Source organism: Centropristis striata, chromosome 24 (genome assembly GCF_030273125.1).
Source record: "Centropristis striata isolate RG_2023a ecotype Rhode Island chromosome 24, C.striata_1.0, whole genome shotgun sequence".
NCBI classification, from domain to species: Eukaryota; Metazoa; Chordata; class Actinopteri; order Perciformes; family Serranidae; genus Centropristis; species Centropristis striata.
Window position 1 is genome coordinate 15,869,365 of NC_081540.1, and position 20,051 is coordinate 15,889,415.

Here is a 20,051-nt window from a genome sequence, read left to right on the forward strand (position 1 = left end):
AGTCAACAAACACTCCAGTGTTCCAGGCAGGAGGAGGAAAATCACTCTGTGCTTCTATTCTCACCCTGATTTTAAGACCAATAACTAAATAAAATGCACTTTTTTCTAAAGTCCCACTATTAGCCGTGTTTTCCTTTTAGGGGGAAGAGTGGCCACCGGGGAAGTCTCAGGCCACGCCCTCTCTAATGTCCGCTCACTCTGCGTGTCTCCATTACAAAAAGGCCCCCAGAGGGATTTAGAGACTCTGGAGGTGATTCTCATGAACATGGTACAGCTCATAGCAAAAATCCAAGAGCATTGAATACATATTTTCTTTGACCCTTTATAACATATACAATCTAAAGTCATTGTTTAATAAGAATTTATAATCTATTTTTAAAATGTTAAGGTATTTTCTGACATTTTTAGAGACACTGTGAGCAAAATTCATTACCGTAACACATTTTTGAATAGAAATAAAAAACAATGAAAAAAAATTTTTTTTACTTCTTTGGTAAACACTTAAATATGCTCAAGGGTAGCTGGTATCACCTAAATGTATTTTATTAAAATATACACATATTTTAATGCAAATGATTCTATCATTACCGTAACATTTAACCATTTATTCTCATCAATTTTTTATTCAGATTTTGTTCTTTATACATTGTTAAAAACCATTAAGTTTGATTATATTCTGTCAAATTATACATTTTTAAACAAATGTATATTTATTTTTATAAAGTTTATTAAATATTTATTGTGTATAAGTTTGGGGAAACCATGACATTTTTATCTGGACGCATTACAGTAATGAATTTGTGAGTCAAAAATATGTTTAAAAATATAGAAAATATTATTTTAACACAAAACAATGAATTGTGCCTCATTATGGCTATATTGTTCATTCATATAAAAGTGAAATATATTTAGTATGATAAATTATGTCCTTATAATCTTCACAGACAGAACTTAGACTGGCTTCATGAGAATCACCCATATGGTTTTTGATCATCGCGACGGATTAAACACGGGAGACTCAACTGTGGCCGCCGTAGCTAACTGTGCACAATGTCAGCAGCTGATCATAAACAAAGCAGCATGGCTAATTATGCACAGTGTCTCTGCTGATCATAAACATAGTGATGGTGAATTAACCGGCATCGCTAACTGTGCACAGAGTGTCCGTTGCTTGTTGTAAACAAACAGAGATCACTAAGTGAACACCTCCTACAGAGCTAACTGTTAGCCTATTAGCAATGTGCAGACTGGATGCTAAGGGGTTAACATCCCCTCTGGCTTTGCAGCTGGGAGGGACTGCTGCAGGAGGACTGTGCAACTTCGACTCGTTCTTAATCTTCTTAACGAGCCGCCGGAGTAAGAACGAGTCTCCAAAAGTCTCCGATAACAGCAGAAAAAGTAGCTGGATTTGTCACCAGTCGCTTTTATGAAAAATAGTCGCTAAGAGGGTCTGAAAAGTCGCTACAAAATGGCGCGTGTTGTTGTGGCGTCGAGTACTATGTCACATCCTGCTTAGTTCTATCCAATCAGCAAACAGGCTTTTTTCTACAGGGACAAAAAAAAGTCCCGTCAAAGTCCGCTCCGGACGGCTTACATTCAAATTAGGGGCGTTTCGGTGGGTGAGACCCGCCTCATTCCAGATATTGGGCTGTAGTGGAAACACACTTAGTGAGAAAAAACGGTGATATTCTCTGAGAAAAATAGATTAAATTTACAAGTAAGAAAACTCACAAACATTTTCCTGTGAATTTGCTTGAATATTGTCTAAGATTTGTGAGTTTTCACACACTCATCTCAGAGAATGAGTTTTACTCTCTCATAAATGTACCACTTTAATCTGGGATTTTAAAAATAAAAATAATAATAATTATGGAGTTAGGACGGGGGGCAACATTCCAACTTCACAATTCCATTACCCCCCACCTCTGGCTTCAGTATTTTTATCACTCTCATTTACAATGGCCCAAATTCGCCGTCATACAACAGTTTCATGTCCCACAAGAGTATTAAAAACAGCAAAACCTCACGATAAAAGTAATTTACATTTTCAGGATCAGTTCCCTGTAGATCATTTGTTGGACGTTCTTACAGTGACTTTAACTGCTCAGTAAATAAATCCAGAACAATAACAATCAGAAAGGCACCGCCCTGTGGAAAGGTCCCTGTGGTGGACAACCGAGCGCCACGTGAGCGCCGCAATCAATCCTCTTCCATTATTCAAAGTTGACACACACACACGCTGCACACACACATACACACATGCAGCAGCGGGCACTGAGCCAACACATCAGTCATGTGCCATCAGGTTGCAGTTTTTCCCTCCTTGCAGGATCAAAGCACGGTGCAACACCTCTTAACACCAACACAAGGTGACTGTGTGTGTGTGTGTGTGTGTGTGTGTGTGTGTGTGTGTGTGTGTGTGTGTGAGCACAACTGTCAGCTCTGGTTTAACATCAACACAACACAGTGGGAGAGAAAAGCAGGATGCATGTTCACACAAAAGGAAATCTGCAACGTGCATTAGAATATGAAATACAAACATTTCGGAAATGATTTCTAATTAAATTAAAATAAGAATATTGTTGTTGCAATGTTGTTGATTTTACTGCATCTTGTGTGTGTGTTTAACAATGACTTTAATCTCATTGTAGGCATGCTCTTGGGAATTTACTGTGATGATAAAAATGTAATGTTATGAAAAATATATAGCTTTTCTTTTTTATCTCGTCCTATATCAGTTTATGTTTCATGATTATACGATACCACTTAGTCAATTTGCAATCATTTCAAACTGTGGGTAACAGACGTAAGTTTCATTCCCCGTACAAAAACTCATTAAAGTCTTATTAAGAAAGTACAGATTTACCTGAAAAAAAAGAAAAAAGCTTGAGATAGAGTTGTTGCAAGTTTAAGTGACAAATATTCACTGAAAATCTGTTTAAACAGAGCAGAGAGGAGAGGACAGGAGAGGCTGGAAATACGGAAATAGTTCAATTTGTAGAATATGTGGAATATGTTTTTTTGTCCAACATTCGTGACAATTGGAAAAGTGTTTATACATAAATTCTATTTATCCCAATCTTTAAAAAATAATTTATCAGAGAAATTCAACTTTTTCTTTTTTATGATTTCTCATCATGTCATGATAACTCATTATAAGTGTGTTATTCTGCAAAAAGACATATTTGAGCTGTTCCCACCTCTAGCCATGATTGACCTGATAAATTAAGAGTGTTTACACACATTTTATATGGCACCCCTGGTGAAATGTCAGAAAGGTATGATGGTATTAAAAAAACAGATATCGCCCAAGCCTATCTAGTCTCATCACAATATAGGGCTGGGCGATATATCGATACAAAAGATATATCGATATATTTTTAAATGTGATATGGAATTAGACCATATGGCATATATTGATATAGGTCAAATTTGCACTGTGATCCTTGCTCCAGGCAAGCTGCAGCTTTTATTGAAGATACTTTTTATTTAAATGTGCACTTTATGGAGCTTTGATTTGGGAAAAAGGTTCTCCTGTTGTTATACATTATCTATGTTCAATTATATAAACAGTTTCAATAAAAACTACTTGTGACATGTCATATTTGACTTTGACTGAACATTTGCTCTCACTTTGCGATAAAAATATCACAATATATATCGATATTCAGCCTAAATATATCGGGAAATGACATTTGGTCCATATCGCCCAGCCGTATCACAATATTGAAATAAACACTGTTCAGCACGAAATGATGTTCTTTAGAGAGAGTAAGAGACCTCAACATGCATCAGAAACAGCCAAAACAAGCCACAAAATCAGGATATCTCCCAGATATCTTTCGTCCACATTTCACAACAAAATGTGAAACTAATTCTCCCGATTCCTGCAGCAGACGGACCTCCTGACCTTTTATCTCAGACAGACACCTCCTGTGCTCCTTCCACACAACAACCAGGCCAACAAACCACCCTGCTGTGTTTACACTCCAGACGCATTCCTCCTGGATTTAACCTCCTCCTCATTCAGCTTGTGTCGCCTCCATTCATCACCCTCCACTATCTCTCCGTTTCAACATCCGGAGGAAGAGCAGCAGCTTACAGGAGCAAATCCGCCTGCAGACCAGTTTCCTCAGCATGCCGACAGACAGACAGTTAGACAGTCAGTCAGGTGGTCCCTGCAGTCCTCTGTGCTCTTCATATCTTGTGTCGAGGAGAGAGAAGAGGGGAGAAAGCTCGCCTCCCCCTCTCCTGTTAGGGAGCATGTGCTTCGATACGATCCTCCTCTCTGCCTTCGTCCTCTAGTCAGGACCAGGATGGAAGTGATGAAGGGGGGATGAGGAGGAGGGACCAATGGGAGGGGTCGGTCAGCTACAGTGTCATCATGACTCAGGAGAGATAGGGGAGGGAACCGGCAAGCCTCCACCACAGTTCATACATCACTAGTGTTTTTATCAAAGCAAGGTCACGGCCACGCCATGTGAGAAGACACATCATTCTGCACACAGGTTTTTCTTATTATAATTCATATTTCAGCTTTGGTCTAAATGCTCAGTCAGTAAATTTTCTACTGCCAGGGGTCGCTAAAACAAAAACAATGACAAAAAGAGGGGGTTGGTGACGCTGTGAGGGACCAGAGGTAGCCTGGCTAACGTCAGACTATATCACTAATGAGATATAGTCTGGAGACCACCTATTCATTTTTCCGTAGAGGAGGCGTGGTTTACGATCGTTCAGAGCCATTTATTGGGCACTATGAATGTCTATCATAAGCATCTGTACGTAGCCAATCGTATCAGTTATACCCAGGCGGCAATCTCCGTGTCTGAGCACGGAGGCCAACCAGGAAGTGCCTTAAGCCTGCAATTCACCGAAAATTCCAGCAGGGGGTGCTAAGTTTGGCTGCAGAAAAAATCTGCCCATTCATTTCAGTGAAAAATGAGAAAACTTCTCACTTGATTTATTACCTCAGACATTTTTTTCAGGACAACACTATGGTCTCAATCATTAGTAAAAAATCATCAGTTCGTTCCTGATGTTAATAGTTATAATAATGGCCCCATTTAGAAGAAAATAGAGGATAAAGAATCGTATGATTTGGGGCGTGGCTACCTTTGATTGACAGGTCACTGACAACGAGAGCCGTCATCAGGAGAGAAGCAGAGCAAAGTTATATATAACGTTATATAGATTTTAAAAAAGGACGTTTAGCGGTTTGGTCTCATAACTTTGACCCTTTCACTGTATTTTCACTTAATGACAGTTTATTTGAACGTTTTGTTCAGTAAAAATGTCCTTGTTCAGCGTTTGGTTGGACTAACAGACACTCCAAGGAGTCACTGTTCAGTTTTCTGAGGTTATACCAGATCACGTATGTAGACCGACAGAAGACGACTGATATCTTTCAACATGCCTTTAGGCCGGGACACTCCACATGTACAGCATTGACCCATATGACTGATGAATGGCGCTCAGACATAGACAATGGAAAATGAGTGGGTGTCGTTATGCTTGATTTTAGTGCTGCATTTGATGTTATTGACATGATGTTGTTTTCTGTTAGTAGAAAAACTCAAGCAGTACGGTTTTAGTCTGTCAGCCATAAAATTGATGGAGATCTTTTGACAAACAGAAGTCAAACTGTTTTTTTTAATGGCAGTTTGTCTGATATTAAATATGTTGACTGTGGGGTTCCTCAAGGGAGTTGCCTTGGGCCGTTATTATTTTCTATTTTTGTAAACGATTTCCCACTGGTGTTGGATAAAACTAGAAATGTTATGGACAATATATTCAGCTGAAATGTCCGCAGTATGATTAAATAATAAGTTACAGCATGATTTAAGGTTAGTGGCAGAACGGGTTACTGAAAACAAATTGATATTGAACGTGAGAAAAACCACATCTATTGTTATTGGGTCAAAATATATGCTGAGTGATGTACCTTATTTATGCCGTTTGGAAGAAGGACACTCCACATATGCACACTCTTCAAACATATATTTTTCCAAATCCTGTTGGAAGCAAAGCTAAAACATCCTTTTTGGTGTTGATAAAGCAGTGTAAAGCCAAACTTTGTTCTTCTTTTAAATTAAACTTTGGCTCTAAACTATCTAGAACACTGTCTACAGCTAGATCCAAAGAGAGCTTGGCGTCTGCTGCAGCCATGTTGGATCCAGTTGCAGTTCCAAATGAAATCGAGCGTGCAAGGCAGCATGGCTATACCCAGGCTACACCAGAGGAGCTGCCTGACTAAATGTTTAAGGAATGGTTCTAGATTTAAGTTGGAGTTTTGTGGAGTAACGTCTCGTAGTTTCGTGACCCTATCTACTATCTATTCTACAATCGGAACCAGCCAGAACTCCGACACCGGAGCTTGGAAAATAAGCTAATACCTTTGCATCCACTACACTACTGAGTACTTTGTGAATTTATAAAAACAGTTACTCATATCCTCAATTTGTTTCCACTAGCTAATAAGATAAGCTGGTAAAATGCAAAATTAACTAAATACAAATTCAAAAGCATTTCTCATAATGAGCTTTCATTATTAGATTAAAAAAAATGGGCACTAAACTAACTATAAGTTAGATAAAACAATGATTGAATTGCCATTTTGTTTAATTTGTAACTCAGTTAGGCATCATGTTAACCCTGCACTGTTTGGGGATTTTTTTTTGCAGGTGATCGACAAATGTTTAGGAAAATACATGACGAAATAAAGCAATTTACAGTTATTTCTGTAAGTAAACTTTCTACCCTGACGACTGATCTGGAATCAGGCAAATATAAGAAAAAGACTGACTGTTGCAAGTCATCTATCTATAATAAGTGTTACATTTATGGAAAAAGAGACAAAGCGAGTGTGTAGACTTTTAAATGCACCTTCATATCAGCTGAAAGTAAACATCTCTCCACAAGAGGACGCTGTTACCCCACAAATGTTTGTCCATGTCCATGTTATTTTCCAGAAATTTCCTGTATTATATTTTAAAGGGTTGTTCTAGCTTTTTCTACATTAAGTGCAAATGCCTTGAAAAAAGGTGTTGTTTTTTATTTCTAACAAATATTAACTATAAAAATGGAAGTTGCAATCTGTAAATTAATATAATGGGACGTTATATATTTTTTACAGTATATTCAATTGCCTAATGGTCTTGAATGTTAAATTACAGTGAATTATATGTAAAAATACAGAAAATATACATCATATTGCTGCATGTAAAATATAGACAAGCTTCTGTTTTCTTACAGTAAGACTTGAATGTAAAAATGTTAAATATATATACACAGATATATATATATATATATATATATACACAGATATTTACTGTATATCATCTGTATTTTTAAAGAAATTATCTGTTAAATAACTGAGTCGTCTACTGCCAGATGTTTTACCTTTTTTTTTTAACAATTTGTTTTTGTCTATGATTTTTTTAACTCTGTAAACATCTCTATATTCTCGGTATAGAAAAGTAGGAAAAATATTGTAAATAAAAATTCATTTTTACAATTCACAACTTTTAGTCTGCACAAAAACTATATATTTGAGTTATTCCAACTTCTATCCATGATTGTGCTGTTTCCATCGAGCTGCAAGACTTAAGAGTTTATATAGAATTTATATTGCAGTTGCACGCCACAGTGAGTAAAATAATGAACCTGGAAAGCCTGGGTATTGCTCTACATACATACATATGCATGATAAAGCTCCTCCAGAGTCACAGAAGACACCATACAGGAGGTTTCACAACAAGGTAATTGTGTTTCACATCTAACTTTCACAACTTTGTCATAGCTGGGAGAAATAAAAGACTAATAATGGTGACGGTGATTACAGGCTGTGAGTAATTGTGCCCCTCCTCTGGACGCCAGGTCACAAGTTTCCCTCCTGGCAGCGTCTCAAAGCTGTTTGGAGCTCGGAGCCCGATGGAGTCTGACAGCTGATCGCCCCAACGCAAATTCACAAAATGAGCGGGAGGAGAGTGAGAGGGGAGGAGAAGTGCTGCGTCACTGAGGTGATGAAGAATGGAGGAAGCGTGGGAGAGAAGCTTTACCAGTTTTAGGAAGAAGAGTAAGGAGGACGGAAGCTGATTAAAAAAACAATAATAAACAATAAATAATTTCATGAATAGAATGCCATTGAAGGTACCAAAAGTAATATTGAAAATAAATGTTGGCATTAATTAAGTGCCATAATGTGTAAAGATAGTGTTTTCTAATATTATTTTTTGTACACTAAATGGCATAAATGATTTATTTATTGAATTTATTTTTTATTTTGGCAGCTTCCGTCCTCTGAAGACAAGCTCACAGCAGGTAACGAGTTCAAAATCTATGTCTGTATCTCTACCTGCAGCTCTCCATCCGGTCATACATTAGCCGGTCGCATTAGCCGGTCGCACATTAGCCGGTCACATTAGCTGGTTGTGCATTGGCCGGTCGCATTAGCTGGTCACACATTAGCCGGTCACATTAGCCGGTCAGTAGCGACGGCACAAAGTGTCAAACTGAGGTCAACAGAAAGGGCACCATATCAACCTGCTGAAACAAAGCATATCAACACCCAGTGTTGAGGAGGAGGTCACCCGTTATTAGATTTCCTCCGTTGCATGTAAACTGGTACAAGGACAGAAGTCCGATTAGACGGCAATATCGATTTTAAAGCATAGCTCGATTAAACTGTGCATGTAAACGCACTGACTTACTGTAACTGTCAAAAGTTTGGACACACCTTCTCGTTCAATGGTTTTTCATTCACTTTTGAGACCAGCAAAAGCATGAAATCATAATTCATCCGCAGCTAACAGGTGACCGCCGAACCTGTGCACACAAGCCTTTTCATCTCTGAATGAATGAAGAGGAAAACGCCCCTGACACATGACAAGCAGCCGGAACAACAGAGGGAGTGACGTTCCCACAGATTCACTGGGCTCGATTCACACATTCAGACAGAACAGGAGACCGGAGTTACAGCAAGAGGGATAAGAGAGGTACTCTCAGTCAAAACAACTCAAACATATCTTTTGTGCAGAATAACACAGTTATGACATAAATCATAAAAAAAGCCTAAATATTTAAATATACAAAAACATTTTCCAAGTGCCCACAAGTGCCATGAACGTTGAGGGGGGAAACAGTTTGCTCCATATATTCTATATATTGAACTATTTCCATGTTTCCAGCCTCTCCTGTCCTCTCGTCTCTGATCTGTGTAAACAAATATTCAGTGAATATTTGTCACATGATCGTTGGTCTCAGCAGAATCAATCATATCATGGCTTCACAATGTCTCTGAGGAGCAGAATTTAATGTTTTTAAAAGGGTCTCGGACTGATTTTGACAGAAATATCACAGTTTTAAGCTTCACTTTGTTGTTTGTTTGAAACTTTCATCAGCAATGATCCGTTCAAGGACCGTCAGAGAGTTCAATCTCTGATGGTATGCCTGTTTTTACAGTTTCTTTCTATGTTAAAACCTGGATTCTGGATTCTGGAAACCCTGGATTGTTCACATACATTTTGTTTACTTGTTAGATTTTTAGGGTCAGTCTGTCTCACTTCCTGTTTGGAGTTAACCTTTTCCTGTTTGCTCTCCTTCAGTTTGTGTGGAGAGCAGTTTTCCTGTTCTGTGTCAGTGGAAAACTGTTGTGGGTTTCAGATAGGAGAGAGTCTATTAGAGGGTCTGAAATAAACCAGCAGTAAGAGAGAGGCTCACTGGTGCACACTGTTCATTATTCAGGAGCTTTCCAACTGTGCAACCCAAGTACCTGTCCTCGTCTCTCCACACCTCACTGCAGGACCTCCTGAGGCCAAGTGACGCACTCACACAGGTCTATCAGGCCTTAGAGCTAGATACAGGTCTATAAAAGCCCTCAGAGCTAGATACAGGTCTATCAAAGCCCTCAGAGCTGGATCCAGGTCTATCAAAGTCCTTAGGGCTGGAACCAGGTCTACCAAAGCCATCAGAGCTGGGTCCAGGTCTATCAAAGCCCTGAAAGATGGATCCAGGTCTATCAAAGCCCTGAGAGATGGAGCCAGGTCTATCAAAGCTGTTAGTGCTGGATAGAGGTCTATCAAAGCCTTCAGAGATGGATCCAGGTCTATCAAAGCCCTGAAAGATGGATCCAGGTCTATCAAAGCCTTGAAGATGGATCCAGGTCTATCAAAGCCCTAAGAGATGGATCCAGGTCTATCAAAGCCCTGAGAGATGGATCTAGGTCTATCAAAGCCCTGAGAGATGGAGCCAGGTCTATCAAAGCCCTGAGAGATGGAGCCAGTTCTATCAAAGCTGTTAGTGCTGGATACAGATCTATCAAAGCATTCAGGGCTGGATCCAGGTCTATTAAATCCCTCAGAACTGGATACATGTTTATTTTACCCCTTTTCCACCAAGGTATTTCGAGGGCCAGTTCAGAGCTGGTGCCTAATCTCCAGTTAAAACCAGTTCTTAGCATTTCAACAGCCAAAGAAATGTCTCTCAGCCAGGAAAACTGGTTCCAGAGCCAACTCTTTGCAGGTCTCGAACCGCAAGCTATTTATGTCAGGGGCTGGGGACGGGATTATCGTGACCAACAAAACCAACTGAAATGTGTCATTCATTTTATTCTATTTGTTTAACTGTAATGTGATCAATACGAGCTAGAGTTAGCGGGCTAGAGATAGTGGGCTAGAGTTAGTGGGCTAAAGTTACTAGGCTCAAGATAGCGGGTTAGAGTTAGCAGGCTAGAGATAGCAGGCTAGAGATAGCGGGCTAGAGATAGTGGGCTAGAGATAGTGGGCTAAAGTTAGCGGGCTCGAGATAGCGGGCTACAGTTAGCGGGCTACAGTTAGCGGGCTTGAGATAGCAGGGTAGAGATAGCGGGCTAGAGTGAGCTGGCTCGAGATACCGGGCTAGAGTTGGCGGGCTAGAGATAGCGGGCTAGAGTTAGCGGGCTCGAGATAGCGGGCTGGAGTTAGCGGGCTAGCGATAGTGGGCAAGGGCAAGGGTTAGCTTACAACAAAGTCTAACATTAACTTCTTACGTTCAGTGTTAATAAGAACATAATTGCTGTCTATAGCATTTAAGACAAGCAGCACAATGCGTTGTACCAGTTGTGTTTGGTGACAATGCACACTCGGAAAGTCAAGAGCAACATTCGTAAAGAGACAATGTAGTCCGCCATTGTTGTTGTTATGCTTGTCGAAAGTGGCGACATATACTGTGATGTAATGATGTCTATCAAAGCCTAATTTGTGTATATGCAAAATTAAATAAAAAAACTTTTAAATGTCACACAGATTGCTGTTAATTAATCAGCATTCTCTAAAAACTAAAGTTCTCTTTCTGTTGAACAACTGATTTGTACAAGAGAGAGAAATAAAACAAAAAGTCAACTCTTTGAAGAAAAAAACCCCAAAAACGCACTATTTGCAGCTCCTCAGATGTGAATATTTGCCAGTTCATTTTTGTTTTTTCCACAAAACAAGCCATTTAAACACGTGTTCTTGAGCTCCAGAAAGTTTTCTGGCATTTTAAACCAGTGACATAACAGCCTCCAAATAGTGCAAATATTGTTCCTGTACCTTCAGGCTGGTTGTCTTTAATAAAAGTATTTATTACACGGACATCTGGGGAGGAACTGACTTGAAAGCTTTGTTTCATGAATAGTTGTTTTTATCACTTTAGCTCTGAAACAAAACCATCTGTTTTCTGCCGGGCTGGAGAAAGTTATTTAGGCTGTAATTTAATCAAATTTGGATTATTATAACTCTATTAAAAGCAGGAAATCTTGGTGCAAAATGCAGCTGTGAGGATTTTAACTTGAACGATGACACGGCAACATATTTCCCCAATTATAGCTTTGCTTTAAAGGCAATTTAAAATCACTCTCAAGGGGTAAAATGGCTTCATGATACATTGGATTTACAAGAGCTACATCAGTATTATAGTTCACAATCTGCTGTCCTGATAAAAGTGATTTCATATCTTGATTCCGACATAAATCATGATATAATAAGTTTTCTGGCAAATCAATCAATAAACAGTCTATATGAAAAAAACACAAGGATAAGCCACTATTTGCATACACCAGTTTTTCTAGCAACCTACAGTTGTAATAAATTACATATTTATATACAGATTTTTACTTCTTCCTCACATTAAATTAGATGTTGCTGTGCTGTAAAACAACCAAAGTTATGTTTCTTGACAGCAAATTAAAACACAACAAAGTTTCAAAATGTGTCACCATAGTTTCAAGCACTTTTCAAAACTTGAAAACATCACTTTAAAATTAATGTCAGGGGAGGAAAAACTGAAAAAAAAAAAATACAATATTATTATTTATTTTATTTCATTTTTAAAAAATACTTTTCCATATTCTATTTTTTTCATAATTATTTTTGTTCTCTTGTTTTTCTTATTTTATTAACAATAACAACAAAAAACTCCATATATAAATCTTAACGCCTGTTTCTTGTCTTGTGTTAATGTCTGTTTATGTCGTTTCAACTTTATCAGTATTGTCACTTGTTGTACAATGTTGCAAAATCAAAAAAAGTAATTGAAAAAATTCAAGTGTTTTCAAAGATTTCCAACAGTTATAGGAAAAATTATAGCAAAAAAAGAAATAAATATACATCATATATCATCAGTATTATTATTTTATTATTTCTTTATTTTTATTATTATTATTATTATTATTCCCCCTTTTTAATTTTTTTTTTTTTTTTTATTAACTCAAGTATTTATTTTCCTCCAAAAAGATTGTTGGTTATGAGAGGGAGAATGGGGTTTTATGACTGTCTGTTGTTTTGTTCATTGTGTATTACTTTTTGAAAAAACTCAATAAATAACGTTTTGAAAAAAAATATATACATCACTTTCTTTGGAATTTCAGTTGAGCTGCACAACAACACAGAAATCCTGCAACACTGACAAGAACGTAGACTGAAGTTATTCTTCTGTTCCTCAAGCTTTGTTCCTGAAACTTAAACTATAAATAAATATTAAATATTTTGGGCAGTGCACGTCATCTGCTGAGCTCCGGACGAGAGCAGAGTGAGAGTGCACGCATCACTGAGCTCCAGTTACTTGTGGCATTTACTTCCCAATTATGATCCCAGTGCAATTATCCAGGCTTATGAGCACAATGAGAGTCAAGTAATTACCAGTTTCTGCTTCAGCCGCAAAGACAGACAACGAGATATTCCCTGAGCCTTTCACAGGTTTACAGCAGGTCTTTAACTTTAAAAGAAAAGTGATTTTCTTCCTGTGTGTGATAAATTTACCTGCAGGGTCCCGGAGATGATACGTTCCCCTGTGGAGCTGCTGCAGGAGACACCGAGCCGGAGCTGATCACTGCTGCTGCCTCCTCCCTTCCTCTCTAACCTGGTCTTGTGACTGTACTGACGACAGCTGACACCACTCCTACAAAATAAAAGCCCTGGGCTGCCGGTGGCTGCTTTTCCTCTTGTTCTTTCTTCTTCTTTTTTTCTTGAATCTTGTGAATCTATTCTCAGTCTCATGCTTTGTATCATGATTTGCAACATTTCCTGTTTCTGCTTGTGTTAGTTAGTTTCTCTCTACACTGTAAAAAAAAATGATATATATATATATTTATATTTATATTTATATATACATTTGCACTTAAGTAGAAAAAACAAGAAAAAGCCCTGTAAAATAATACAAAACATTTGTGGTAAATATATATATATATATTTTCTTGTTTTTTTCTACGTGAAGTGCAAATGCCATAAAAAAGGTAAATTACTTTTATTACAAATATTAACCATAAAAATGAAAGTGTAGTTTAAAAAAAGTGTAGTTTAAAATAAGACATTATAATATTATTATGTCATTATAATATTATTATGTATAATGACAGTATTATTCAATTGCTTATTAGTCTTGAATGTTTTTTTTTTGTTTTTTGGGGGGGTATTTTGTAGCTTTTATTGACAGTAGAGATATTGAGAGTGAAAGGGGGAGAAAGAGGGGAAGACATGCGGGAAAGGGCTCCGAGCCAGATTTGAACCCGGGCCGCCCGCTTACGAGGACTGGGCCTCAGTGGTACCAGGTGTGCCACTGGGAACGCCCTACTCTTGAATGTTTAATCACAGTGGATGTAAGAAAATTTAAAAAAAATCACATCATATTGCCGTAAAATGTAAAAAAATGTAAAATCAAGGCAACTTTTTGTTTTCTTACAGTAAAAGTTTTAATTTCATGTAAAAAAAAAAAAAAAGTAAAAAGAAATTGCAAAATAACAAGTAAAAAGTGTGGCAGCAAAAGTTAACATTAACAGTCATATTAAAGTTACAAAAAAAACTTTAGTTATTCTACGGATATATTTTATTAAAAACAGATATCTGCATTTTTAAAGAAATAATCTGTAAAATAGCTTTTTACTGTTATTTGATGGTAAATTGCAACTTTTGCTGCCAGAATTTATGCCATTTATTTTGCCTTATTTTCTTACAGTGTTCTTAAAATAAAACATGTCACAGTGTAAGAGAGCAATGCTGTAATTTATAGTCTGATAGTGTGATTCTTGACAGTGCAACCCGTTTCTTCATAAAAACACTTTTAAACGACAAAGGAAGCATGAAAAAGCTCCTCCCTTCATGTCAGATTATTTAAGTGACAAATCCATGTTGTTTCCCAGAGGAAGGAGGTCTTGTCTTTTTATTTTTAAGCTGAGGGGCCCACTGAGGTGAAAGCTGAGCCTTGTGACCACAGCGATGAGGCCTATCAGCTCCGGACTGACAGACAATAAATTAAAACGCTAAAAGATCAATGTGATCAATGTGACGTCACTCAGCCGGAGTTTAAATGTCAAATTAAAGAGGACAAATTCAGTTCGTACGCACTCTCTGCTAATCACTGTGGATGTGGTTTTCTCTGCAGAAATCAAACCTTTCTGTCCCACTTCTGCAGGGTCACTTTTCCTGCATCGCCTCCCGGAGCACAAAGAACCCGGCTCAGGTTGCACTCTGACTGAAAGATGGCGAACACGCCCCACTGAGACCGGACGAAACCAAGAGCAGGGCTTCCCAGCTGGAACAGGCTCATAGTGACTGAGGGATGAACATCATTTCCCTCAGACCGATCAGCTGATTTTTGTCCTCAACAGTTTAATCCATAACCGTGTTTCCTTTAGGGGGAAGAGTGTCCACCGGGAAAGTCTCAGGCCACGCCCCCTCAAATGTCCACTCACTCTGCGTGTCTCCATTACAAAAAGGCCCCCAGAGGGATTTAGAGACTCTGGAGGTGACGTATGGTTTTCGATTGTCGAAATCGCTTACGGGAGACTCAACTGTAGCCGCCATCGCTAACTGTGCGCGACATCAGCAGTTGATCATAAACAAAGCAGCATGGCTAATTATGCACAGCGTCTCTGCTGAATGCTTGTTGTAAATGAACAGAGATCGCTAAGTGAACACCTCCTGCAGCAGCAGCACATACACACTGTACTATAACAGAGCTAACTGTTAGCCTATTACCAATTTGCAGACTGGATGCTGAAGGGTTAACATCCCCTCCTCTGTGACTGCAGCTGGGAGAGACTGCTGCAGGAGGACTGTGGTGCTTCGAGTCGTTCTTACTCTTCTCAAAGAGCCACCGGCCCCCGCGGCTCTTCTTAACGGCCGGTAAGAACGAGTCTCCAAAAGTCTCCAATAACACCAGAAAAAGTCGCTGGGTTTGTCGCGAGTCGTTTTTTTGAAAATAGTCGCTAAGGGGATCTGAAAAGTCGCTAAATATAAGTATAATATAAGTTGGCAACACTTCTTCACCAGCTTTTACAAATGGTGCGTGTTGTTGTGGCGTCGAGTACTACGTCTCATCCTGCTTAGCATTCTATCCAATCAGCAACCAGGCTGAAAAAGTCCCGTCAAAAGACCGCTCAGGACGGCTCATATTCAAATTAGGGGCGTTTCGGCGAGTGAGACCCGTCTCATTCTTGGTATTGGGCTGTGGAAACACCCTTCATCTCTATAAAGGCTGATCACAGAGTGAGACAATTTCTACTTGCCATTACAAGGAAATGACTTGAGACAGACACTCTATAGGACAATGGTATGATATAATTTGTGAAATTTTTGTAATGGAAAAAATGATTTTCTCCCTGATGCTTCAAGCAAATAAATTTGAAGAAATATGGTAGAAATGTAAAGTATATATTTCCCCAAAATGAACATTTTCTTAAATTATATGTAACTTAATTTGTAATGATCAGAGGATTCACTGTAACAAATTGATGTGTATTTACAACAGTGATCTACTGTATTTTTTAATAATTGTAAAATACTTTTAAATATTCACCCCTCACGTGTAAATTAACAGTTAAATCGGTCAATTAATTATAACAGTGGATAACTGTACTTTAACAACATTAAACAGTATTTGTAATGAATTGCTGTAAATTTACAGTGGATTTACAGTTAAATACTGAACAGTATACAACTGTGTTTTATAATAATAGTAAACTGTTAAATATTCATGCTGACATGTAAATTTACAGTTGATGCTCAGTTAACAATAAGAAACTGTAATTTAACAGCATAAAACAGTATATTCTTTTTTTTTCTCTGCTAATCTGCTGCTCCACACTCCAGTCCAGGAGGTGGCAGTAATGCTAACAAATCCCAAAGAAGAAGAAGAAGAAGAGGATTATGGGGCATCAAAATCTCCTTTCCTTTCATAAAATATGGTCCAGGGGCCCGATATATACTTTCTCTCCATTTTGCTGATCCTAAAGTCAGATTAAGAGTCATACAAACAGACCGGAGCGGAGCTAACATTGATTTTATCCCATGATGCACTGCAGCGAAGAGAGTAAACTACTATAATTTGCTGTTACGTTACGCCATTTTTCCGAAAATCCCAAATCTCTCTATGATTTCTGGTGTTTTTAATGTGTCTGCCCACTGCACAGTGCTTTGGCTTTTTATAATTGTCATTCCTGTGCTTGTATGAAGGCAACCATGATCGAGGTGCTCGTTACGTTTCATTACCAGAGCTGAATTCACTAACAGTCATTCAGGCTGATGTAAATCCTCAGAACTGTAACAATTGTAAAAAAAAAAAATAACCTAGCAATGCTACCAAGCCTACTGATAGTGACGGCCAGATGAAAAGCCATGAATCCTTGAAGCTTTACATCCAATTTGTTCAACAAAAAGTTAATCAATTGAGGCTTCATGGGCTCACAAACCCCTGCTGGTCAAAAGTTTTACCGTCATTTCAACCTCTTTGTGATTGGCTTCTAATAGTGTCAGCATGGGAAAAATCGATGCCAAGAACAGTTTAACTTGATTTTGTGTGGTTTAATCATTCATTCATTTAATCTTTTTTTGTTTAATTTAATGGTAATGGTAAAAGTCTATTAATGTAAAAAAGAAAAATGTGTCAGTATAATTTCAATCAATGTTTGAATAAATCCAACAGGACATGAGATGTTTGTTAAAACAGTTACAGCCCCATTGTGTGATAGGCCTACATCTGGTCAGTAACACAATTCACTCTGGATTTACACCCTGACTCATCTCATCTGGAAGTCTATTTAGCCTACCTATCTTTAGGAGTTTTAGCGAAGTTAGTTTCCAGCGAATATCATTGTTCGATGTGTATGTGCTGGATGGTGTGGTACCTTATGAAAAGTAAGTGTTTTATGGAGTTGCAGACAAATATATACTTCCTACGGGCACTGCACTATAGTCTGATAAACACGAATGTTGTAAAATGGACCAAAAAAGACACAAATGACTAAAAAAAGATACAACATGACAAAAAAATGAGGAAAAAATGACCAAAAAAAGACACAAAAATAAAAGACACGAAATGACTAACAAATGACACACAATTTAAAAAAAGGACACAAAATGACCAAAAAACCCCACAAAATTATCAAAAGTTTTCCTCACATATTGTACATGTTGAAGTATTGTGATTTTTCCAGCCTCTCCTGTCCTCTCCTCTCTGCTCTGTGTAAACAGCCTATCAATGTTCAATGTGTATGTGCTGGATGGTGTGGTACCTTATGAAAAGTAAGTGTTTTATGGAGTTGCAGACGTTGTAGTGGTCTGCATGTAATGTGCAAATTCTGTCATTCGCAATTAGCATGCTAAGCGGAGAGTTATCTTTATTCACTTCTTATGTTGCATTACTATGTAATTCAGGGATAACATTCATGTTGCTTCGCGTAATGCCCATAATCATTAGATATGAGATACTTACATGCAATATAGTATATCAGCTAATTGGGTTCATATATTAACACTACGCAGGAGTATTACACCTCATTGTACATCCCACTTTCACACACAACTTCATTTGGCCAGAGTTGAAAAATCTACTTAATCTGCCACAATCAGAATACATACTTCCTACAGGTACTGCACTAGTAAATCAATAATGTTAGAGGATAGATAAAAGGTATCAGCCTAGAAATCCTGAGCAGATTTACAGCCTGGATCTCATACCCAGTTGAAAAAGAGGTGAATACATGAGCCAAAAAAGGTTGCAAAGTTTTGTTTTTACATTGCAAATGAAACATTTCATTGGAACAATCTGGAACTGAAAGTCAAATGTTTCAGCTGTGCCATGTTTTAATCCACAGTGTCACATGTTGGTGTCCGCAGGCCTCTCTCAACAACAAACCAGCCGGAGCAAAACAAAACGATGCTGCCATGAAAACCAGAGCCACACACACAAACATAACCATGTCAAGATGCTGTGCTGTGGAGGTGGAGGCGGGATCTTACCTGACACAGGTGACAGCACCATGTTCCCCGACCTCTGCACTTCATCAAATTTACTGAAGATGACGTTGAGCCTGCACAGAGGGAGGGAGGGCACAGAAAGTTATAAAAAACACCAAGCTGGCTCATTCCAGACACTCCACAGGGAGCAGTCTTTGCTCTCTGCATCCAAAAATACTCCGGCAGCGTTACTATTATTAGAACAAACACTTCTTATCATTTGTTGACTCCTTGAGAGATATCAATCTTCATCTCCTGCTGTTTTAAAATGTTGTCATAAAGTGACAGAGAAGCTTTTGTGTCAATTTGTAGGATTAGAAATTAAAATGTAAATTAAAGAAAATGGAACAACGATAAAACAAATATGTTTTCTCTGAGGACATCTTTGAGCCTTTTCTCTAAAACGTAATGTTAAAAAATATATAGGCAAAAAATAAGACAAGCCATGATAATACAACAATAAAGTCATAATTTAATGACAATAAAGTCAGAATATTTAGGGAAAAAACGGTAATATTATTTCAGGGAAAAAAACTAATATAATAAGAATAAAGTCGCAATTTAATAAAAAAATAAAGTAATTATAGTTCAAGAAAATAAAGTTTTAATATATCAAAAATTAAGTCATTATTTATTTAAAATTATATTTGAAGAAAAATAAGTTGTGATAGTACAAGTCTACAAGACAATATTTTGTGGATTAGAAAATAATCATTTCCACTCATTATTTAATCATCTGAGATATTTCTGAAGAAAAAATTTTTTTTTTAAAAACTGCGATACTCTTGTAATATTCCGACTTCTTTTTCTTTAAATATTAAGACAATTTTTTTTTATTAAACTGCGACATTACTCTTGTAATATTACATCTTATTTTTATTGAAATATCATGACTATTTTTTATTTATTTAATTGTGAGATTATTCATTATTCATCTTTACTTTATTTTCAGTATATTACAAATGTATTCTCATATGAATTTCCTTTAACTATGACATTATTATGACAAATATTATTATTATTTATCAAATCACAACCTTATATTCATAACACTGCGACTTGTTTTTCTTGAAATATAATAACTACTTTAAATTCAATTGTGACATTATTCAAGTAACATTATGACTTGTTTTTACTGAATTTTTTTTTTTTTCATTAATTATGACTAATTTTTCATGCCATTATTTGTGATTGGTGCTGGCTGTCCTCTTAAGTATCACAGTCCCTCCTTAAACCCAAGTAATAATCAGACTTTCTGTTATTGTGTAGTCATAACCAAGGTTATAATCGTTTTGGTTTTTTCATTAC

General features: G+C 37.4%; 1 protein-coding gene across 1 annotated transcript in view; it reads right to left on the bottom strand.

Annotated features, from left to right (window-relative positions):
* Nucleotides 1-20,051, bottom strand: part of LOC131963083 (CLIP-associating protein 1-like) — a 90,935-nt gene that overhangs the window by 54,559 nt on the left and 16,325 nt on the right. Inside the window, exon 8 of the mRNA XM_059328219.1 lies at nucleotides 18,747-18,817. Within this exon, the coding sequence (XP_059184202.1) occupies nucleotides 18,747-18,817 (71 nt within the window). The remainder of the gene's footprint in view (nucleotides 1-18,746; nucleotides 18,818-20,051) is intronic.